At 41.3% G+C, this 25,098-nt stretch overlaps 1 protein-coding gene and 1 long non-coding RNA gene across 2 annotated transcripts in view; one reads left to right on the top strand and one right to left on the bottom strand.

Moving 5' to 3' along the window:
* LOC127491005 (uncharacterized) overlaps window positions 1–2,557 on the bottom strand; it is a 39,016-nt gene extending 36,459 nt beyond the window's left edge. Inside the window, exon 1 of the long non-coding RNA XR_007919435.2 lies at window positions 2,361–2,557. This is a non-coding gene — a long non-coding RNA (uncharacterized lncRNA). The remainder of the gene's footprint in view (window positions 1–2,360) is intronic.
* The window catches only part of PAK5 (p21 (RAC1) activated kinase 5), a 313,813-nt gene that overhangs the window by 260,011 nt on the left and 28,704 nt on the right, over window positions 1–25,098 (top strand). The window contains exon 4 of the mRNA XM_002710976.5: window positions 10,467–11,252. Coding sequence (XP_002711022.1) covers window positions 10,467–11,252 — 786 coding nt within the window. The remainder of the gene's footprint in view (window positions 1–10,466; window positions 11,253–25,098) is intronic.

The following is a 25,098-nucleotide window of genomic DNA, read 5'->3' as shown; positions in this document are numbered from 1 at the left end:
CAAGGGAAATACCAACTCATCTCACTTATATTTGGAATCTAAAAACATTGAACCCACAGAAGCAGACATTAGAATGGTGGTTACCAGGCACAGAATGAAGAGCAACTTAGGATGGTTAGGAAATATTGACTGAAGGATACAATATCTCAGAGATAGGAATAAGTTCAAGAAGTCTATTGTACAACATGATGTCTAAAGAATATATTCTTGAAAATTACAAAAGTAAAATTACATTTGAGACTTGCAAAAAGAAATAGGCACAGATTCCTTATGAATAAACTATATGTACTGAAGTAATCCAATATCTAATGGTTTCATTAAGAATTTTAAGATACTATTGAAAATATTGTATCATTCCTAAAATGCTTCTTTTTGACTATAATCTATGTAAATATAATCAAAACTATAACCATGCCAATTTCAGAAATTTCAGCCGTAAAGAAACTAAACCAACTCAAGCATAAGCCCCAACCATGCCCCTATTTCTGCTTTTTCACTCATCCTTTATATGCAAAAGCAGTTAGACGTCTTTATAGTGATCATAATTCAGGAGAAGCTGGCTACCCTATGCTAAAAGTTTCCACTCTATAAATGTCCATTTCTTTAGCCAAATCAAGGACTACCATTCCCAGGGAAAGAATTTGGTGCATCAATTAAACCACTGCTTGGGATGCCTGTATCCCATATAGAAGCACCTGGGTTCTATTCCCCTCTCTACATTCTGGGAGGTAGCAAGTGAAGACTTAAGTACTTGGATCCCTGCCACCTACTTGGGAGACCCACAGTGAGTTTCTGACTCTTGACTTTGGCTTGGCCCATTCCTGGCTGTTGTAGCATTTGGGGAGTGCACCAGTGGATGGGAGATCTGTGTTCCTGCCTTTCAACTAAATAATGAAAGAGATAGAGATAGAGATAGAGAGAGAGAGAGAGAGAGAGAGAGAGGAGATTATCATTACCTATCCATAGACACACAGCACTTTGCCTTCTGGCAATCTGATTTACCTTCCCTCATCTAAATGGGTCCAGCTGCTAGTTTTCATACCTCCTTTCTCCCTGCTCTGGACAGCGTAGAGGAAAGAGGCAGTTGAATAATTGGGACTGGCTGATCTAGGCTGGCCTCAGCAAGTATGACCCTCCAGCTGACTAGCTGAAGCTGCCTGGAATAAATAGCCAGGGGAAAGTAAGTAGTAGCTGGCAAGACATCTTGAGGCTGAGACTCCAAATTGATATAATGTCACTCCACCTTAATCTACCTCCTCTTGACCAAGCAAACCACATGACCATCTGAATGCAGGGTAGGAGACACAGGTCACACCACCTCCAGACATAAAGGAACTGCACAGTCACATTGAACTGGGAAAGGGATAACTTTGCCCATGATGCAGGCAATGTGTCATGGAAACTAATGTCAAACTCAATTGGACCCTGTGTTGTACAACCTAATGAATATGCCTTCTTTCACTACTGTATGTCTGTCTGTGTCTCCTGAAATACTGAAAAATAAAACATTTGTTCATGCAAAAGTTTTTCAAAACGGTAATGGAAAATAGAATTAAAAGAATGGCTTATTTTGAAGCAAACTATGAAATCCATGCACATGTAGGATTTTTAAAGTCTGTGGGAAATGTGCATTACACAAAAACTATGTATGAATTTCAAAACAAAATTTTCACCAAAATGAACTTTATCTTTTTCTTCCATTTTCCATGAACTTTTTGAAGTTTACTTGTATGTGGTTACACTCTCATTGATATCTAAAATTCAAGCTGATGGCAGTCCTAGTCACAGCACTCTATCTTGGGCTTTTGGTGCCATTTTTTTTTCCCACCTGGAACTCCATCCAGGCTCCCCATGTGGGCTGCAGGGACCCAAGTACTTGTGGGCCATCTTCTGCTCCTTTCCCAGGTGCATTGCCGGGGAGCTGGACAGGAAGCACGGCAGCCAGGGCTCAAACCAGCACTCCAACATGGATGCCAGCAGCACACACAGCAGCTTAACCTGCTGTGCTACAACACTGGGTCCCCCGGGTCATTTATTCTACCGCAACATTATCAGTGTCTGTCTGGTTCATATCTTTCATATCTCAGATTGCTCCTGTCTTATCCCAGGGCTGCTGTGTATGTCCTGGTCAATGCCAGCTATTGAGAATTAGATTGCACTCAGTCAATAGGAAAACCAAGATAAAGTCTGTCCTTGTTTATTGCTAACTCTTATTCTAGGTCAGCATTCTACTTCTTTATAGTCATTATTATTATGATATATTAGGGTAAGCCAGCATATTAATCCTTACATCTTGGCAAAGATGCTCAAAAAATAAGATTTTTTTCTCTCACTAAATATTGAATGTGAATTTTCTTTACCAGAGTGGCTTTAAGTGATAGAAAATCCATCTCATGCCTCTGCATTCCATATTGACTGTTATCCTGCTAGATCTTCTCCAGCCATCTAGAAACAAAGAAGAAAGGGCATTTCTTTGTAACTTAGCCCTGACAGCCATGCACATCACATCTTGCTCACATTTCATGGATGAGAACTGTCTCAGGGCCCTATCTAGATGCAAAGATTATGGTCCCTGCTTGGAACAGCTTTGAAGCAACAGCTCGATGCTATGAGAATGGAGCATGTGTCTTTTGGGACCACCCAACATGTCTTCCACAATGATCAAGAATGTTGATGCCCATCCCCATTGGCTAATGAGAAGGGGACACTATATGACTTTACTTTTAATTTTTGAGACATTGATATTTATTTATTAGAGAGTGAGCATGAGCACACACTGGCTCCCATTCACTGGTTCGCTCCCTAAATGCCTGTAATGGTCCCCAGCTAAGCCAAAGCCAAGAACTGGAAATTCAGTCCAAATCTCCCATGTAGGTGGCAAAACCCGATTTCTTAAGCCATTGCCACTGGTTCCCAGGTTGTGCAAGGAAGCCAGAGCCAAGTACTCAAGTACTGATATGAGATGCCTCCATCTTAATAAGAATCTTAATCACCAGGCTAAATGCCTTATTCCACTTTATTTTTTTTTAACTTTTATTTAATAAATGTAAATTTTCAAAGTACAGCTTTTGGATTACAGTGGCTTCTTCCCCCGCATAACTTCCCTCCCACCTGCAACCCTCCCATCTCCCACTCCCTCTCCCATACCATTCACATCAAGATTCATTTTCAATTATCTTTATATACAGAAGGTCAACTTAGTATATATTAGCTAAAGATTTCAAGAGTTTGCACCCACACAGAAATACAAAGTGTAAAGTATTGTTTGAGTACTAGTTATACCATTAATTCACATTGTACAACACATTAAGGACAGAGAACCTACATGGGGAGTAAGTGCACAGTGACTCCTGTTGTTGATTTAACAATTGACACTCTTTGTTTATGGTGTCAGTAATCATCCAAGGCTCATCATGAGTTGTCAAGGATATGGAAGCCTTTTGAGTCACCAACTCTAATCTTATTTCAACAAGGCCATAGTCAAAGTGGAAGTTCTCTCCTCCCTTCAGAGAAAGGTACCTCCTTCTTTGATGGCCTGTTCTTTCTGCTGGGATCTCACTCATAGAGATCTTTCATTTAGGTCTTTTTTTTTTTTTTGGCCAGAGTGTCTTGGCTTTCCATGTCTGAGAAACTTTCATGGGCTTTTTAGCCAGATCCGCATGCCTTAAGGGCTGATTCTGAGGCCAGAGTGCTGTTTAGGACATCTGCCATTCTATGAGTCTGCTGTGTATCCAGCTTCCCAAGTAGGATCCTTCTCTCCTTTGTAATTCTATCAGTTAGTATTAGCAGACACTAGTCTTATGTATGTGATCCCTTTGAGTCCTAATCCTATCATTATGATCAATTGTGAACTGAAACTGATCACTTGGACTAGTGAGATGGCATTGGTACATGCAACCTTGATGGGATTGAATTGGAATCCCCTGGCATGTTTCTAACTCTACCATTTGGGGCAAGTCCAGTTGAGCATGTATCAAATTGTACATCTCCTCCCTCTCTTATTCCCACTCTTATATTTAACAGGGATCACTTTTCAGTTAATTTTAAACGCCTAAGAATAATTGTGTGTTAATTAAAGAGTTCAATCAATAGTATTAAGTAGAACAAAAAAATACTAAAAACGATAAAGTATTAAGTTGTTCATGGACAGTCAGGACAAGGGCTGATCAAGTCATTGTTTCTCATGGTATCCATTTCACTTCCACAGGTTTCCTTTTAGGTGCTCAGTTAGTTGTCACCAATCAAAGAGAACATAAAATATTTGTCCCTTTGGGACTGGCTTATTTCACTCAGCATGATGTGTTCCAGATTCCTCCATTTTGTTGCAAATGACCAGATTTCATTTTTTTTACTGCTGTATAGTATTCTATAGAGTACATATCCCATAATTTCTTTATCCAGTCTTCTGTTGATGGGCATTTAGGTTGATTCCAGGTCTTAGCTATTGTGAATTGAGCTGCAATAAACATTAAGGTGCAAACAGCTCTTTTGTTTGCCAATTTAATTTCCTTTGGGTAAATTCTAAGGAGTGGGATGGCTGGGTTGTATGGTAGGGTTATATTCAGGTTTCTGAGGAATCTCCAAACTGACTTCCATAGTGGCTTTACCAGTTTGCATTCCCACCAACAGTAGGTTAGTGTGAAATATGTCATGTACCTAGAAGATGTATTGGATACCTCTTGCCTGCATCTCATATGTTTTAGTCAAACATATCTTACTCTAGTCATTGCTGAGCCAACCTGCTGTTCACCACAAGTAATAGCACTTGTCTCTGATTTCTAAGATGATAGTTTCTTAACTTTCACCTGTGGGATGCCTGTAGCTGCTCCCTCGGCCATTCCAAGAGGACATGCGAGCAGGTAGATGAATGTTTCTATCTTCATTCCCTAGAGTAATTGGTTCTGACACACAGTTTTCAACAGTTCTACAGAACTGAGCCCCCACTGACCACAAATAACATCACTGAACTGGCATTCCCTCTTCCACATTATACTCTCCCCATTATTCCTGACCTTGCATTTCAAGAGAAACTACTCATGGTCAGGCCTCTACATTCAGGAAATGCAGGCTAAGATATGAACACAGCAATTGCAACTTTTAAAGAATAATTACATTTGCTCTGTTTGCTACCCAAGTTAAGAAATAGATGATCAAATCTTGTATCATAGTACTCCCTGCACCTAGAAACAATTTTTATTTGACTAAATGAATATATTAATGAGCAGAGACACTTCTGTAGACCTCACTGCTACCTAGACAACAAACCAGGAAACAGCAAATAATAGTTTAATTCCCAGCTACACAACTCATGACCTCAAACTGACTTTAAAATGGACATAAAACACTTCTGATAAAACAATTCAACTATAACTCAGCTACTTTAGGTTCAATCAAGAACCTGGTCAGTAAACTCCTTATGTTCCTTTTGCTGAGTTAACAATAAATAGAAAGTCATCTTTGGGAATTATCCTTATGTGGAAATGATGTTGTCCTATTTTAGAAGGCAGAGAAAATGGCTAATAATAGAACATTTTACAAATAACTTAATTAGAAAATCATGTTTTCTACAAAATTTACAAAAACCTTTCTTAAATATATTATACTTTCTTGTAATGGAGGCAAACCACAGCAATATTTTTAGTTGGCAAAGGAACTGGCTTATTCAGATTCCATATGATTATAATATGATTTGTTAAGGAATTTTATGGTTGAATACTCAGCTATACTCTGAGATAGTCTGCTGGAATTGTCAAACTTCCCAGGGACATGGGATTTGCAGATAGTCATCCAATTAGCACCACTGCTAGTAGTTACCAAAAAATAAATAAATAAATAAATAAATAAAAAAGAGTATACAAACAAAGCAGAAAGAAAATAAATGAGAAGTCTTACAATGTTATAAAATCAAACCAAGAACTAGCCTTTATTCCCATACAGATCCAAGCATGATTTTGTCTCAGAAATTTCCAGCACTCCACCTTAATAAAGCTACAGGAACTGGTTCTCTACAAACACTGTAAGAATCTAAATAGATGCTAAAAAGTAGATACTTTCTACTCAGTCTTGGCTTATACTTGAATCATAAGACTATTTGCCTTATTAACCTCCAGAAAAGTGTTTACCCAGAAAGACAAAATGAAATACATCCTTGAGGTACAGAGAAGATATTGTTTTTGAAAAAGAAATGTGAGGTCTTATTAGGGCAAAGCTGTTAATTACACACTTCATTATTGTCAAGGTTAATACAGTCTATGAGAGCAAAGGTACTTTTTCATCTCTTCCCTGAGAACAAGGAGAGACAGCTGTTCTCACACAGATCCATTACGGCTTATCACCAGCCGGCAGCCTGCAGAAGAGCACCATGAAATATGGCCGCTGTCACTGGAAGCCAGAGCTGACGCCAAGTTAGTCCAGCATACAATGGAAAGACAACAAGAACTGTGGCTTCAAACGCAAATAGATTGGGTTGCATTGATTTTTAATGCCTGGAGGTTCTGTGGTATAAAATTCACCTATACTCTTGCAGTTATTGTATTATTGATCTCTCTAAAACTGCACAGTCTTGCATTAATAAACATCAGATGCTGACAGTAATAAATAGTAGACCTTCCTTCCATTCTGAAGCCTATGTAAACGGTGTTGGAAAATTCTGCATGTTTCGATTTTATTGTTAGTGCTTCACTTATGATTCCATAAGTGAAACTCGTGTCAGCAAAACAAATATTGCCTTGGTTCTGCTTTAACTAGTATGCTGGATCAAATAAAGTTATAGGATTCTTCTCTTTTACTTTTTTGGGCCGGGCAATAATTTTTTTTAGCAAACATTCATATTTTTCGAGCCCCTACTTGTTAACACTGAGTATTTGTACCAGAGGAAAGCATGTGGATCCTCTAAGAGTAATATATTTATACCACCCACTTGGATTTTCTCTTTCTTAAGATTTTTTTTTTATTTGAAAGGCAGAGTGAAGAGAGGGAGAGGCAGACCTTCTGTGCCCTACACCAGGGGGGACTATTAGGTCCATTATGAAGTTCCATGCCCAGGAAGCTTTCCACCCAGCTATACCCCAGAAAGGACTGGGGTGGGGAGGGCAGTTGAAAAGCTGGTCCATACCTATATCTGTGAGATTGAAATTATGTATTTGCGAAACTTTTAAAAAGGAAGGAAGGAAGGAAAGAGGCAGATTGAGGGAGGAAGGGCATTATGGTTATCTTCTTAGAATTGTACCTATGAAATACTTGAAATCTGTTCTCTTTATATTAAGAATTAAAATTTTAAAAATCCAGTGTGAAAACAAACTGTGCTCTCAGTCTTTTACTAACATGCCTGGTCTGTCAGGTGTACTCACTTCATTATTTCTCTTCATTAAATTTTCCTGCATGCTTATTGCCTAAAGAAAAGAAAAAGATCTATGACCATACTGCCTTGAAAGTGGCCTATCTCATCTGATCTTGGAAGCTACCAAATGCACACAATAGCCAGGACTACACCAGTCAGAAACCAGGATTCAGGAGCTCCATCCAGGTCTCCCACATGCGTGGCATGAACTCAAATACTTGGGCCATCAACCACTGCTTTCTAGATCCATTAGCAGGAAACACAGAGCAGTCTGGACTCCAACCACGCACTCTAATGTAGGATGCAGGTATCCATCCCAAAGAACAGCTTAACCCACTGTACCACAATGTCCACAACACAAACATCTTTAAAGGCTAAAAATGAGATGTAAGAAAAGATCATGCCTTAGTTAGAAAATGCTTTGATTTCTTTGTGTTTTTGTTTGTTTTTGTTTTGTATTGTTTTGGTTTTTTTTTCACTATAGATAAATTAGAATGTCATCTTTTCAGATGTCTGAAACTATACCTTTACTTTGGTGGTACCCACGTTCTATCCTAATCTTAGGAGTTATATCTTCATAGTAAGACCATGATACTAAAGAAGTAGGTGTACAAATATGGTGAATTCTGTTAAGACAAAATGGTAAAATATTTTTAAGGGCATTGTTTTGTTCAAACATGAGAAACACTCACCTGCATAGGGAAAGGGAAAATGGTGAACAGTGTACCACTCAAAACCAACTATAATATCAAGTAACTTTAGCACTATGTGTGTGCATATTTAACATTAAATGAGAGTACTTAATGGAAAATGGAATTAAAACACAAGTTTATTTTGATGCAAAATATTTTAAAATATGTGCAATTTTTTCACAGTACACATTTTCCATGAATTTTTCAAAGACCTGTATATAGATACAGATGGACAAATATAATTATAGGCACGTGAGTATTTATGGGTTAGAATGCAAACTGTATTTCCTAGCTCTGTTATGGGAAGACCTGAAAGCAATGACACTCCAGTAGAAATGGGTATACCCTGAATTCAGCTCTTCATTTCTCTTACCATTCTCCAATAAAAGGGCTCGTTATAAGACACGGACAGGGGAAAATATAAGATGAAGCTGGACCTTTTGGTAATGATAACAAGTAAAGAAGTGCCCCAAAAATAAAAGCAAAGAGAATTATGTCAAAAGGACACAGCAGCCTTCCTCAATGAATTCCCAGTGACAAAAGCTGGAACTATTTAAGCAACAAAACAAATAGTCTAATCTTGGATTATAACTCAAAGTATAAAATAAATATGCATCCATCCACCCATACTGATTAAGAATTGATTGAATAAATTGAAAGGAGGGGATAATAACCAAGTCTTCTATGGAAAAGAATTTCAAGTACTTTATGTAGTACTCTTCCCAAGGAAGTAGAGTTTAAGGCCCCAACCCCTTGACACAGTGACTTGCTTCCAAAGAATGCATCATGGAAAGGAGGGAAGAGGAAGTGTAACTTTGTGGTGTAGAAACCCAGCAAGCACATCACCAATCTGATAAAAGTTAACATCATCAGTAATGAGCCACATTGACATGGATATGATAAGATGAACCTGCTACTTTACTCTGCAGCCCTCTTCCCCAAAACCCAGAGCCCAAGTTTAACGATGAGAAAAACATTAGACAAATCCATTTGAGAGACATTCTGCAAAGTACCTGACCAGAACTGCTCAAAACTATCAAGGACATCAGAACGAACAAGTCTGAGAAACTGTCACAGAGCAGAGGAAACTTAGGAGACATAATAAATCAATGCAATGAGTGAGCCTGGATGGGACCCTGGAGACCTAGGTAAAAATCTACAAAAACATGGAGTTTTGCTGATAGTAGCACAAGATGTTACAATAGGGGGAACTGGAGCAAGGCTCTCTGAGAATGATGTATTTTCTTTGCAACTTCTATGTGAATCCAAAACTATTCTAGAATTAAAATTTTGTCTAAAAGAAAAGAGTGTAAACCATAAGTATTAGCCTAGGAATGTCTGGGGGAGTAAATAGAACCTTGCATGAATTGTTTGAGAGGCACTGATCTAAAGAACATAAGCTCTAGGACAGCTCAGAGTTATTCCTCCAGCCTGAATGCTCATAACATCCTAACTGAAAAGGGTTTAAACTCCTCACTGCTTGCTCAAATGCATTTTTCTTTTAAAATCCTGGAAGGCTGAAGTCACAACACTTTGTTCTTTGTTCTTTTATCCACCCCCATGGTATTTTGCAGCAAACCTTGTCATTGTCAAGGCACAGCTGACTGGCTCTGTAAGAGCTTTGCTATTTCTTTCTGTTCCTGGTGTTCTGGTGTTATTTAGGTTCATTAAAAGGAACATTGGGCTTGGCGATGTCTCATTTAGATCTAGTTACAACCACGTCATTACCAAACCATCCAAAATTCAGCAATGGTGTTCTGCAGAAGTATGACCATAGCAAGCATTACAGTTATATGCTTAATAAGAATGTCAAATTTGGTCACAAATTAGATCACACAAGTAATCTTCCTGTTGTTGCTTCAGTTTTAGAAAGTCTCTTCCTCTTCTATAGAATCCCATAACCTCAATTAATAGATGTCTCCCATAAAAAGGGTGAAAAAACTGCATATTAATATAGCTATGTTAATATTCACATAACAATGCATACTTAATAGTTTTCAAACCATCTGAATAATGAATATAAAATATAATATGTTTTATATAAACAGTTATATACTGTCAAACTTATAATCATCAGCTCACTGTTAGATGGTTGCAGTTAATCATTTAGGAAGAAGAATAGAGGGAAGAAATTTGCTCTAAATTTGTAAATAAGACAGTGACAGGCTACATAGTCTTCTAAATGGCTTTTTATGTTTAATCTTTTTATTTAGATAGGTAAGAAAAATTTTGCAATTTGAAATTATTGTTTAATATTTGATTTATTTCATCACAGAATTCAATCAGTAACCCTTTCTTCACCGTGTGTGTGTGTGTGTGTGTGTGTGTGAAATGTTCTCCATGGTTTAACCTGGATGGAGTGGGGGTGCAATTCCTCCAATCATCTGAAAGCATGGAATGTTTTATTTAAACATTGCTGCTTTTATTATTCCCAGACAATCGTCAGAGGAAACAAACCCTGCAAGGAAACCTCCATCAACGGCCTGCTGGAGGATTTCGACAATATCTCGGTGACTCGCTCTAATTCGCTAAGGAAAGAAAGCCCTCCTACCCCGGATCAGGGAGCCTCTAGCCATGGTCAGGGCCATTCGGAAGAAAACGGCTTCATCACCTTCTCACAGTACTCCAGCGAATCCGATACCACTGTAGACTACGTGACCGAAAAGTACAGAGAAAAGAGTCTCTACGGAGACGAGTTGGATCCGTACTACAAAGGCAGCCATGTGACCAAGCAAAACGGACACATGATGAGGATGAAGCACGGGGAGGCCTACTATTCCGAGATGAAACCTGTGAAAGGTGATATTGCCAGATTTCCTGTCGATTATCACGCTCACTTGGACTCGCTGAGCAAACCAAGCGACTATGGTGATCTCAAGTGGGAGTACCAGCGAGCCTCAAGCAGCTCCCCTCTGGATTACCCTTTCCAGTTCACGCCTTCTAGAACTGCGGGGACCAGCAGGTGCTCCAAGGAGAGTCTGGCCTATAGCGAAAGTGAGTGGGCACCGAGCCTGGAGGACTACGACAGGAGGCCGAAGTCGTCCTACATGAACCAGACGAGTCCTCAGCCGGCCATGCGGCAGAGGTCCCGGTCAGGTTCAGGGCTCCAGGAACCCATGATGCCCTTCGGAGCAAGTGCATTTAAAACCCATCCCCAAGGACACTCGTACAACTCCTACACCTACCCTCGCTTGTCGGAGCCCACCATGTGCTTTCCAAAGGTAACACTGCCCTTTCCCCTCAAGTGTGTGAGAACCTCCGGGAGATGGTGCCAGTTCCACCTTCTAGTACAGATTCTAAAGTGCTGGTTTGCTTCTTTAGTGAGAATTTACATTGAACTCCTACATTATTTAGACCCATGAGCGCCAAGGGCAGATAATACAGGTCATGTATATTTATTAAAATCAAAATCTGTCTTTTGGGACATCCTATAGGATTTCTCATTAAGAAAGAAAGACAAGTTTATTTATTTACTTGAAAGATGTTCTGAAATATGAATGATAAACATTATATGATCATATTTTACTAAGTTCTAGTAAATGAGTGTAAGCCATCAGATGGAATGATGTGGTGGTTCTCGTTTTCCAGCAGAGGTTACATGGATCCCCAAAAGAGAATAAAATAATAATAGGAGAAGATGATAAGTTTCTAATAAAGTTAATGTTATTCAATTGAGGTGACAGAAGTTCAATTTGAGAGTATGCCCTTCCTATTTTTTTATTTTGAAACACAATTTTTGTATGAAATTTTCAGATAAGAGATTGTAATTGGTTGCTGCATCTTTTTAGCATGCTTTTTTAAAAATTTTGTTGTTGTTATTCTTCTGTTGATCATTTTTTTAAAGAAACAGTAGTTGTTGGCAATTTACTTTGCAATTTGCATGGTGCATAATATCCCATAGTCTAAAAACCACTATCAGAAAAAGCTACTGAACTTCTGACTTTGCTAGGAAGCGAATGTTTTGGAGAGGGTGCAAAGTGTTGATTTTTCCATAGTAACTGCCTCACCTGTACAGCAGAAATAAAAATGAGTATTTGGTGGAAGACTGTCAATTATGCAGAAGTCACAAACCAGTTCAAAATAACATGACTTCCAACAGTGCAGTTGTGTACATTTTTACCCAAGTGCTCTCTCTACAATGGCTTAATGGCCAGCACCACAAACTGCCTGTATTCATCTGCTTTATTGATTGTAGATAATCAGTAATTTTCCATTGCTTATTGTTTCTCAAAACCTAATCCAGATGTTGAAAAGAAGACAGTTAGGAACATCATGGAAGTAGCTAAAGGCATACTTTAAAAAAAATACTATCACTTTAGTTTCAAAGATATAAAATTCAAAATAAGTCCTAGTTAAAATTGAAAGAATGACAATACTTTTCTTCTGATTGAATTAAGTATTTGAACATCTGCAGTCAGGGTGTCATGACTACTTTCACTTCCAGTGTTCCTTCCAGTACAATAGTTGGAAAGAGGTTTAATTAACGAACAGAAAAAAGCGTAAGGAGACTTCTATATGTATCATAACACATTAGATAGTTCATTCAATATCCTGTGCATATCACTGCCTGTGAGTACCATGACAAAGGGAACCCCTGCATAGTCCTAGAATGAAATAAACATATTATCCTAGTAGTGTTGAATTGAGTTATATCCTGAGTCTTCAATAATTAGTTCTAATTTTGTCTAGGAGCAGAGAATATGATTTTGTGTGTGTGGTATATTTAAACACATATATTAAGCTAGTTTTGGTGTAGCCATAGAGACAATATTGCTCAGAGGAAGCAACCTTTGAGTTCTGCAGTCATATTTGTCCCACTGACAGGTGTGGATGAAGTAATATTAATTTCCAACACCTAGGAAACCCAATATTAATTTCCAACTCTAGAATTCACTTAGAAGTCTCCATCTCTGGAGTTGAGCAGCAGTGGGGTGATCCAGCATTGCTGGGTCCCTAGTTTCACAAATCATTGGGAATAGAATCAGCTGGAGGTAAAGGTTGCCCCTTTAGAGGATACATGAGCTCTACAGATGGGCACAGGCACTCTACTGCCCATTTTATTCATGTTTCCCATTGGTCCAATCTCCAGAAGCTTTTGGGATTTACTATCAACTCCAGTAATCTCTGCCCACTTGTTTCCCAGAAGGGGAAACTGAAATCCAGGTTACATCTCACTCTTACGGTTTCATAGTCAATTGGTTGCAAAGTAAGGACAAGAATTCAAGTCTGGTGTTTCTCCCAGTCTAGCACTTTCCCATTATATGGACATATGTTATTTCAAGGATTCAGTTGTATTTGCTGGTAAAATTTGTGAGATCCTGGTGGTCACCACAACTTTAGGCTAAGTGGAAGAAGAACAAAGGAAGGAGGGAGGGTTACTTCATTTCTTGTAGACCCCTTTTTCTATAGACTTCCAAATGCAAGACAGATCTGAAATCTGGCTTTGTCAAACCCGGAATCAATGGAGAAACCATATGGCTCAGGAAAAGGAACAGCACATTCCCCCATGAGAATGTCTACCAGGAGTTTCTCAGCCTTTTATAATCAGGACTCCAAAGGAGCAAGCCACTGTTTCATGTTTCACAGGAAACTCATGAGAAATTCATGAGCAGTTTTTAGGGAAGGGTAGGAGGTGGGAAGCATGTTAGTAATTAAAACATCTACTTGATTAAAAATATAACAGCTCTCTAAAAACAGTTAGGTGCCTGCGTCTTTAGAACTGTTCTCTTAAAAATCTACCAATCACATTTGTGCTTCCAGATGAGGGAAGAAATAGCAATCACGACTCAGATAATTTGGCTTTGCCTTATGGAAAATTCTAGAAGAGGGTGGGTATGTTCTGATCTCCAATAGTAAAAAAAAGCACAAAACTTGGGTAGGTCTAAAGAAGGAACGAGCATACAAATGCATGCCTCTGTGTGTGTGTATATTGAACTTCACTTTAGCATTTTGACCTGAAGGAGGGAAAATGGTACTTTAACCCACAGTGAAAATCTTCTCCAATGTTATCTACCTCCCTAATTTTCCTATTATCCTGACAAGAATCAAGAATGTTATAAAATCGGTTGATATTAGTATCTACGCCCTACTTGTAATTTTTTTTATGTACCTCAGCAGATGAAAGCGTGGGTCAGGGGGACTGCCACGTGTGCAGAGTCCCCTCCCCGACCCCAGTCACATCTACCTCACAGGCAGGGAAACTGGCTAGAGATACTGTCACCAAGTATTTGATATTCTTCCTGACAGTTCTTCCTTGCAATGAGGCAGCTGCCAACTCCTTGGTTCTGGACCCTCATTTTCATTCCTTGTTCTGACTGCAACCACTGGGAACCCCCAAACATAATAACATTTCTGCCAGTTCGTTTAGCACTTACTGAGTCCCAGATACATGTATTGTCTTGTAGGGTAAGAATTTTTGCTCTTTATGAGGATGAGGAAAATGAAGTTTTGGGAGACTTAGTAACAGACAGGTCTCTCAGCTTATGGCAGAGCTTGTGTGCAACTCTTTGGACTTAACCCCTTCATTTGACACCACATACAGCCTCAAAAGTACGGCGGCAACTTCCGAGAGTGCCAAGCCTTTTGATTGCCTTGTTACAAGCCCCTTGTAACACCTGAAGCAATGAAGTTGCATTAGCAATTAATTCGGCAGTAAGACTGCCTCATCCTGTTTTGTTCTACAGCAGGGATTCTCGACCTTGACAATTTTGACATTTGACATCTTGGATCTGGCAATTCTTTGTTATGGTTGGCTGTCCTGTACACATCCAGGGACTCCACCCACTAGATGCCACAGCACTCCACCTCCACTTGTAACACCCAATTACTAGATTTTCCATGAGTAGGAAAGGACAAAGTTAGTGCCAAATAAGAAATGACAAACTGTTCTATCACTACCATTTACGAAGCACTTCTTGGCAGTTAAGAGAGTTCCAACATTGCCACTTGCTAACTGGGTAAACAAATGGCTTAGCCACTTCTTCATCTATAAAAGAGGGTTAAGGACAGGCCCTGCCTCATCATGTAAGAGCTAAATAAGATCATAAACTAGAACAGCCTACCTATTGATATATACATGTTATCTACACAGCAGTCTATGTGTGTGGCATCTAGATGGATGATGGCTATAATATGAAACTTACATCATGATGTGTTCCAGGTACCCTACTAAGTACTTTGCAAACAGTGCCCAATTTAATCCTTAGAAAATTTTCAGAAGAATGCAAGATTCTCTCTGTTTTACAGTTGAGGAAGCTGAGACTCCAAGAAGCTAAATCTTCATGGACTTCTCCAAGGGTATTAAGGTCAATGGCTAAGTCAGGAATCAAAACTAGGTCTCTCTTGCTCCAGAGACTCTGTGTTCTGGAACAGTGCCATTTCCACAGAAGAAAACTGAGGCACAGAAAGAAAGATGTGTAATCTCCAGGATCAGACATACACAGAGCAGGCAGCCTTTACATCACTGGGGAAAAACAGGTGATGACACATAGAAGGATTTGGGATGCACAGGGAGTGCTGTTTATCGTATTCTAAGCAGAGTGGAATCCTTGAGAAGTTCCTTAACATCACCCAGATGGGAAACCTTGGATAAAAGCTGGATGCACAGACTACAGAGGAAGTGTTATGAGCAGAATCCCTAAGGCTCTCTTAAGTACTTATTCCACCTTGAGTGATGGACTTATTTGATTTTTCATAAAATAATCCAGGGTCTGATGTTGTGGCATAACAAGTAAAGCTGCCACCTGTGATGCCAGCATCTCCTTTGGGCTCCAGTTCAAGTCCTGGCTGCTCCAGTTCCCTGCTAGTGTACCCAGGAAGGCAGCAGAGAATGGCCTAGGTGCTTGGGCCCCTGCACCCATGTGGGAGATCTGGAGGAAGCTCCTGGCTCCTGACTTCAGCCTGGCCCAGCCCTAGCCATTGAGGTGACTCAAGGAGTGAACTTGCGAATGGAGATCGATCTCTCTCTCTCTCTCTCTCTCTCTTCCTCAACCTTCCTCCCTTCCTCCCTCCCTCCCTCTCTCTCTCTGACTCTCTTATTCTACCCCTCTCTGGCTCTGGGTTTCAAAAAAATTAATAAATCTTTATTTAAAAAGGATAATCCTGATTTTTCTCACCTATGACATAAGGGCGCAAATTCTAGAATCACTTTCTTTTGATGTGAGCACTTGCTAACTATACAATCTTGCCTTGCCTCAGGTAACTTACCTGTACAATGTTTTTTTTTTTTTTTCCACTTTTTTAAAGAGGAGAGGCAGAGAGACACAGAGGTCTTCCATCCACTGGTTCACTCCCCAACTGGCTGCAACAGTCAGAGCTGTGCTGATGTGAAGCCAGGAGCCAGGAGCTTCTTCCAGATCTCCCACGTGGGTGCAGGGGCCCATGGACCTTGGCCATCTTCCACTGCTTTCCCAGGCCATAGCAGAGAGCTGGATAGGAAGTGCAGCAGTAGGGTCTCAAACCAGCACCCATATGGGTTGCTGGCTCTGCAAGTGGTAGCTTTACCTGCTACGGCCAGAGCCGGCCCCCTTGTACAATGTTTTAATACTTACTTTTGTCTTGTCATGAGCATCAAGTCTAAGGGAGTTAGCACCTTGCAAACTCTCAGTGCTAATTCTTATCCCCAGGATTATGCTGGTTTGAAAACATGTTGTCTGCTAAACCCAAACATAGTAGTATTCTCTCTGCAGCATTTTTTACATAATTTCAAAATAGGGGTATAACTTCTGTCTACCCTGAAAGACACTGTGTGCAGCCTTGACTTTTCCTGCTTTAGAGATGTGGGTCACAGAAGGGCAGAGTAGCTGTGTGACCTCCTCAAGGTCACTCAAAGCTGTAGCAACTGAGCTGGCCTGAGGTCCCCCATCTCACTACAGAGTGTTTGCTGTACTCTCTGGAATGGAATTGAAATTCTCAGACCTTTTATGGAAGCCAGATGCTAAAGGAAAACCATCATAGCTATACATCTCTATTTCACCCCTGCCATCTCTCTACACAGGACCCTAAGAGTGACTACTGTTACAGCCTGGAACATTCCAAACAGATGGCATAGTCAGGGTTTCTGAGTGGAAGGATGGCAGATGCAAAAAAAGAAACGATGGTGTGATTCTCCCAGACCTTCCTTCTGAGGTCACCAGCACCATGGCTTTCTCCGCTTGGGTATCACTTGGCTATCTCTGGAGAGAAAAAGGACTTAAACCAGTGTGCTCAGTCTTCCTGCGTCAGTAGTCTAATAACTCACGGTTCTTTGTGGCACTTGCCGTGCCCAGATTCAGCCCCAGAGGATGCCAGCAAAATGTCCTTCAGAGATCCACTGGGGAAGGATCACGCTGCTGAAACCTGATGGCCGCTCCAAGAACTGAGGGCAGGGAGGGCACGTAACCACATAGCATAGTAATGGGTCTTTCTGCCTTTAGATTTATTTTCCTCTCCTAGGACCTCCTGCGGGACGTTCATTAAGGCTCATAAAGCAGCCACAGAGGTGATTCAGTGTGCCATTTCTAATGTTGTCCCTTCCCACAGAGGCTTGAGGTACCCTTTGCATATGAATGGACACATCTTCCCACAAATGCTCTTGTGGTTCCAAGTAAATTGTATTTTGGTCATTATGAGTGGGTTTTCCCATTACCAAATTAAAAACAAAATGAATCTAAGCTGGCACTGCATGTCCCAAGAGTTCAGAAGCCTTGACACATTTGAACAATATTCTGAGGCAGGGAGCCAGTCCCCAAAGGCAGAGTTCTTCCCATATCGCTGCAGGCGGTGATGCATCGCAGGTCAGAGTAGTCTGCGCTGTTGCCTGTTCTTGAATACAGAATGCAACTGTGGGGGGTTAATTGGATATTCCCATTCAGAGGAGAGCCTCAAAGACCCATATGCTTGAGCCTGCAGAGCACAGATTTATTTGTTTCTCCATATAACTAGGCTTCACCTACATGTACAGGCCATGAATTGCTAGTGCAAATCATGTGCATTTCCCATGTGTTTTATAAGGCAGGGAAATACACAGCTCTTCAGACTTTGTGTCATAAGGGATATGTTCCTACATACCTACATAGGAAGCCAGTTTGGTGGTTGTGGGAGATTCCCTTTCCTGAAGTTCAGAAATTCAGCAACTGTGCTTAATCATCCCAGACTTAACCTACTTCCCAATACCCTGCAGCAGAACCTTAAGGGGACACCTTACCTTTTTCAGGTGCTACTAAGGGCCTGCTCATGACCACTACTGATTAGCTATCGTGATGCATGCTGTGTCCCTTGGTCATTTGTCCAGGGTGACTGTGAAGTAAATTCACTCCATTTTGTAAGTGAACAGGAGTAACTTAAGGGCTATGACTGTGGGTACAGTGGGTTATTTGATTAGGATACAATTGGAAATAAAACAGTTCTCTAGCACCCTGCAATCTCAGAGACAGACTGAAGCTCTCAGGACATCAACCACAATGGAAATTCAAGGGTGGAGATGCAAGAGCCCAACAGCCACAGGCCAGATACCGTCCCACAAAAGGGACACTGGGGAGTATCCCATACCCTCCTCAGTGATGTTACCTGCCCATAGCAAGGAGAACTGGAAGTGCCGAGCAAAGAGGGGCATGCAACTCACATGATTTAATGAATCCCTTCCCTTAATGACCTGTCTCTACAGTGTTCCTGCACAGAATCAGGTTAGAGACTCTACCCCAGAATTCTTACAAATCCTCATTTTCCCTTCCCAAGTCCAAGGCCAGTCCTGTTCCATTTTCCTTTGGGTTGAGTCAGGGCAATTTCAGAGCTGTCCCTTCCATTCTCAGAGGACTATGATTCACTTTTGTGCTGCATTTGATTTATATAGATCAAGCTGCCTCCAGTCTGGCTTTTTCCTTTCTGAAACGAACAGTCTCTTTGTTTTATTGTGCTGCAAAAAGGTGTATTGAAGCATCAGACTCCAGATCTGGAGCCAACAGCCTCAAAGCCCCTATAAATCCTCATCCTTCCACCTTCCCCATTCTGTGGCACAGACTCACACGATGGCCACACACACACACACACACACACACCAGATCAGCACTCCCATCCATGGCCTCCTTGTCATCGGTGCAGAAGCTGCGGTGACAAATAGACGCTGCAGCAGGATTTTTTTCTTCCTTTTCTTTCTCCCACCCTCCCCTCACCAAGCCTTTTTTTCCAGCTTTGGCATAAAATGGTCAAATGATGTTCTACTGCGGAATTCAATTTCACAGTTCAGTTAGGTCCTTGATTACACTGCCAAATTCAGATTAATGTGCATTTAACTAACATGGATCAGGGGAACTCTGGCTGACAGCCAGCTGTAATCGGAGCAATTGATAGCTGTGTGGAGCTTTATGCCCTGTCCACCCCAGCACACCACTGCTGAAATTGATTGATTAAATGAATTCCTTGCTATAATTATTTATAATCTTGATACATCGCAAGCCTCCGTCTGACCCCATCCTTGGAGACATGGTGCTCATTGTGGAAGTGTAGTCTGGCTGAGTTAACTAGGAATTATATATTCCCCAAAAATACAGGTTTTTGTTGTTGTTGCCCTTTTTATTTTTTGATCGGGTTTTGAGTAGAGACATGAGAAAGCACATTTCTTTGAGAATGAATTTATATAGTGTGCTAAAATGTGTCAGGAAATTTAAAAACAACTGTGTTATTAGTAATTTCAAAAAGGAAGGAAATCATGCTGGCTTATTAAGTCTATCAGTGTTTTTAAGTATTCCTGCAGAGAGAATTCCTCCCTAAAATGTATGAGATTTTCAGTGACAATTAGCTGCCTCCTAACACTGAGGCTAAATACTTTGGCAACCTGGGTACTAATTTGCAAAGCAGTCCATCGTGACTTCTCTTACTAAATGTGCCTGATAGAAATCTGCTTGGAAGTATGCAGACTGTGGTCTTATTGTTTTGGAGTTACTTGTCACAGAAACCGCAGACCGTTCTCTTTGGGGGAACGGGGAGAAAGCCTTTGTGTTGTCTCTATTGTTTCTCTAGCTTTCCACTCCTTTCCGACAACGCTGCAGAATTGCATTAAGGTCTATGAGCGTAAAGTGCACATGGAAATCTTTTGGAAATGGTGTGGAGCATGGGTGATGGGAGATGCATTGGATTCATTTATTAAATATCATATCTTTCACTGGTCCAATTCCACTGCATGGTCCTCGCACCAAGTGATTACCCCTCATATCCGCCTCATAATACTATAGGTAGACTTGTTCATCTGTACTCCACGTTTACTTCCTTTCTTCTACAATATACATAATCTAGACAGAAAAGGTTGCACAGTTCAAGCTTGAATCTTTGCATATGCGCCTTTGTTACAAGTGTGTGTGTGTGTGTGTGTGAAGACAGTATGAACAAATTCATCGTTATATTTCACTCGCCTCCCAAATAGATACAGGCTATCATGAGAAAGACAATGTAGAGTAGTATTACTAAATAATTATAAAGTTCAACAAACATGTAGGAAGGTAAGGAGAATGCAACACAAAAGAAAGCGTAGATGTTGTTGGAACTGAACACAATGTTCTGCTTTGACCAAAGCAGAAATAAAAATGATGAATTATGTACATAGATGATCAGCTCATTTGCTGCTATGACTATTCTTTTTTGTGTGTATTTTGAGATGAGTTCTCCAAGCCAAGACTGTTAAACAACAATGAAAACAAAAACAGACTAAATTTTTTTCTGTACTCCTCCCCAGGCACTATCATCCATCATTTTCTGGTCCAGTTCTTACATTTTCCTCCAGGCTGCTCAGACATCTGGACCCCCAGTGAGACAGCCATACCAGGCTTTATCTCTGCCACCCCCCCTTTGTCCGCCTCTGTCCTGCCCGTGAGTCCTCCCCCACCAAGCCTATGTCTGTGATTTTATCAAGATCCAAGGGCTAAAATGACTCTGTCGGGATTCGAACCCTAATTCTACTTTATTAGTGGCTTTGAGAATTTTGTGTGACCTACTTAAACCCTCTGTGCCTCAGTCTCCTTATTTGTAAAAGGGAAAGATTATAGAGCCTGTTTAATTATCTCACTTGAGGTTTAAATGCAGTAATGTGCATAGAGTGTTCTGAACAGTCCCAGGAACATGGAAAGCACTCAACGAATATCAAATGCCGTTAACCTTGAATATGTTTCTTCTGCAAGGTTAGACTTCTGACAGTACATTTGCTTCATAGAAGGAGCCCCACTTGGGCTCTTAGGTAAACTCCTAGGTATTGCAGTGAGATGAGAATGCCCCATCCCTGATTATACAGACCACGGAGGTAACAATTGAGGGTAGAAATACCAGAGCTAGCAAGAAAGCAGGCCTGTGGTGCCAGTGGGCTGAGCTGGGACATCCAAATTTCTTCCCACTGGGGAGGAGTGGGGCAACCTGACCCAAGACTAAGGCTGTGTAATCCTCTGGGAAGTAGGGGCCCATTTGCCTTGTGTCACTTGAGGGCAGTTTCATTTCCCTGAGCTTCAGCTGTGTTGGCCACAAAATGGGAAGAGCTTCCCCCTGCTACTGCAGAACTGCTTCCAAACTAGTTGCTCTAGAGCCCCTGAACTGGGGTCTGCTCACCTGATGTACAGAAACCAATCACTGACAGTGGGGTGGTGGAAGAAAGTAGGTATTTATTGCAAAGTGCAGAGCAAGGAGTGGGCAGCTATTGCTTTAATTCTGGGATCCCCAGGGAGTTAAGGATGAAGGTTTTATAGGTTGAATTTGGGGCTCAGAGGTGCAGGTTCACTTTGTGTCCTGGTTGCTCAGTGGTGGTCATGATCTTCCTTTGATTGGTCAGTGATGCCATGTTCTCGGGACTTCAGTTGGTCTGGGGAGTAGGAGGTTCATGTGAGCCCTAGTTACCTCCTACCCCAGACCTGGAATGCCCCTGAATAGACGTGACATTTCCCTAAACAGACCCCTCCAGACCATGCTGGCCAACAAGGTTTTGACTATTGGAGAAGTAAATGACTTCTTGAGTCTGGTGATTAGAACCTTGTCAAGCCAACTATGCCATTCCCTCAGTTCATTGAGCTCCTTTTGATAAAGGGCAAGCAAGGACACCTTGGCCTAAGGCAGACAGACAAGAGGCTGGGGCCTGCCTTTACTTTCTGGGGGTTCAATCTCACTGCTTGATTCCCAGAGCAAGGAAATGAATGAGTCCTGACATAAAGTGTGGCCCATTGATTGCATCATTGTGGATCCCTTAGTTGGGTTAAGACCCAGCTGAGTGCCATGGTTCAGTGATGTGGTGGCCAAGACACTATACCATGCCATTACTGCTACCTCGCATGTCTGCATTGGCAGGAAGCTGGAGTCAGGAGCCAGAGTTGGGTATCAAACCCCTGCACTCTGTTAATGGATGCAGACATATTAAACATTATCTTCACCACTAGCCTAAATGCCCACCCCAGCTTTCCTATTTTTAACATATCTTCAGGTATCATGTATGCAGACTTCAGGGGAATGAATTCAACTTTATAGAAAGTACAAGAGCAAATCCTCCAAGGGAGACAGAGAGATGATGGTATGTGATGATTCCCAGGATGCACTTTCAAAAATGAAAGTCAAAGACTTTTCTGTTTGTCACACCCTGGCCTTGCTGGCTAGCCTAGACTTGAGTAATCTCAAGCCCAATTTAAAGGAAGAATCCTATTGCTTAACACACACTTATATTTATCTCCTCACACCTTCTCTATGCATGCACACATGGGCACACACGGATGCATGATTTTTCTTTCTGTAGCACAATACAGAGGCTTTAAAAATCAGTTGTTTTCTAAAATAATATCTTAATTATAGTTAAGTGTTCGATATAATATAATTAAAGGTGTCTTGTTTATTTTGAGGATTAATGCCACCAGTACATTCTATATCTTCAGTAAATGATAGCTAGTTTTATTAATATGTATTTTCTTTCACATCCCCACTGTGCTAACCACTTTTATATAATAGTCATACTATCTATAATGTATTTGCCATTCAGTATACAAATGCTTTGTTGTATATTCAATCTTTCAGAGTTCACAATGACCTAAGATGTTATTACGCCATTTTATAGATGAGGAACTGAGTTTCAGAGAGGCTCAGTGATTTAATGAAAATCATCAGAGTCAGAATTCATCCCTAAGTGTGTCTTTCAAAAGTATGTACTCTCAGGGTCGGCACTGTAGCGTAGCAGGTAAAGCCGCCGCCTGCAGTACCAGCATCCCATATGGGCACCAGTTCAAGTCCTGGCAGCTCCACTTCCAATCCAGCTCTCTACTATGGCCTGAGAAAGCAGTAGAAGATGGCCCAAGTCCTTGGGCCCTTGCACCCACATGGGAGACCTGGAAGAAGCTCCTGCCTCCTGGCTTCGGATCAGCACAGCTCTGGCTGTTGAGGCCAATTGGGGAGTGAACCAACGGATGGAAGACCTCTCTTTCTCTGCCACTCCTTCTCTCTCTGTGTAACTCTGACTTTCAAATAAATAAATAAATCTTTAAAAAAAAGAAAGAAGAAGAAGAATGTATTCTCTGTTCTGCAATCAGGATCGGACCCTGGCTTAGCAGCCAACCTATGTCCTGCGAGTTGATGCCCAGGCTGTCTGAGAGGTAAATTCATTCAAGTAGAGTGTGGTGCTCTTGAAGCTGGCAGAACTGCATAGCTGGGTGTGCAGCAAGGCAGCACTGTCATCTTGGAATCAATGAACAGTGCAGAAACACTGAGGATAGTAGCATCATAGAGATTTTAAAGAGCTGATATGTGCAGCCGTTGCTCTCTGATGTGATGGAATGAACATCCTTTATGCAGTATGATACAGGAGGAGCTTGAGACACCTGCCTGCTTCCACCATGTTGCTAGTTCCAATGACCAGTGGGCCCCATCCCTCTTCACTTCTCCATGCCGTGGTCTGTTTGTAACCTGTATGGTAACTGCCTGATCCCAGCCCATATTGACTGAGCAAGCTCATTGGCATCCCTGTGTCCACTTGTGCTACTGAAGCCGCTTCTCTAGAAGCCAGAAGGAGTGAGAGTGTGTCCCTCCCCTCTATTTAGCACGCTCCAGGGCTCCCCACTAACTCACAGCAAAAGCTAACATCTTTGCCAAGGTCTTCATGATCTGTCCCTTAACTGCTTCTCTGCTCATCTTTCTGGGTCACTGCATTCACTCCAGGGGAACCTCCATAGTGTTGTCAACCTGTCAAGTCTGCGTCTGCCCAAGAATGCTGCATGTGCTGCCGCCTCTGCCTGGACCAGCCCTCCACAGGCTGTCCCAGCACTTGCTCTCACCCTTCAGCCAGGTGTCTGCTCCAGTACCACCCTTTCCAAGATGGCACCTCATTATTCTCAAGTCCCTCACTCTGCTTTAGTTTTCTTTCTTTCACTTGTCACTGTTGGACTGCATGCTGTAGATTTGCTGCTTTTCTTGAGATTTTATTTATTTGAGAGGTAGAGTTACAGACAGAGAGAGGGAGAGACAGAAATGACCACAACTGTCACTCCCTAAATGACTGCAATGGCCAGAGCTGAGTCAATCGGAAGCCAGGAGCCAGGAGCTTCTTCCAGGTTTTCCATAAGGGTGCAGAGGCCCAAGCACTTGGGGCATCTTCTACTGCTTTCCCAGGCCATAGCAGAGAGCTGGACTGGAAGAGGAGCAGCCGGGATTAGAACCTTTACTCCTATCGGATGCCAGCACCACAGGCGGAGGTTTTAGCCCACTGTGGCACAGTGCCAGCCCCAGATGTGTTGCTTTTGTCTCTATCACCTGTTACCTTCTCTAAAATATAAACTCTAAGAAGGCAGAGATATCATCTGCTTTGATTATTGGCTTATTCTCCCCCCATCACCTGAAGCCATGCCTACCCCAAATATGAGGTAGATTCAAAAGATTTATGGAGGAGCTGTATTATCTTTGAATAACATTCTTCCATAAAATTTTTGAAACACCTTGTGTGAATTTGAAAAAAATGAATGAATGCACTCCATGGAACAATCGATTTGCCTAGAACTGTGCTGTCCAATAGACCTTCCTGTAATAATGGAAACATTCTGTGTATATTCTGTCCGATATGGTGGCTATTAAGTACTTAAATGGTGAATA

This window comes from Oryctolagus cuniculus, chromosome 11, assembly GCF_964237555.1.
Source record: "Oryctolagus cuniculus chromosome 11, mOryCun1.1, whole genome shotgun sequence".
Classification (NCBI taxonomy): domain Eukaryota; kingdom Metazoa; phylum Chordata; class Mammalia; order Lagomorpha; family Leporidae; genus Oryctolagus; species Oryctolagus cuniculus.
This window is presented reverse-complemented; position numbering and strand designations above follow the sequence as displayed.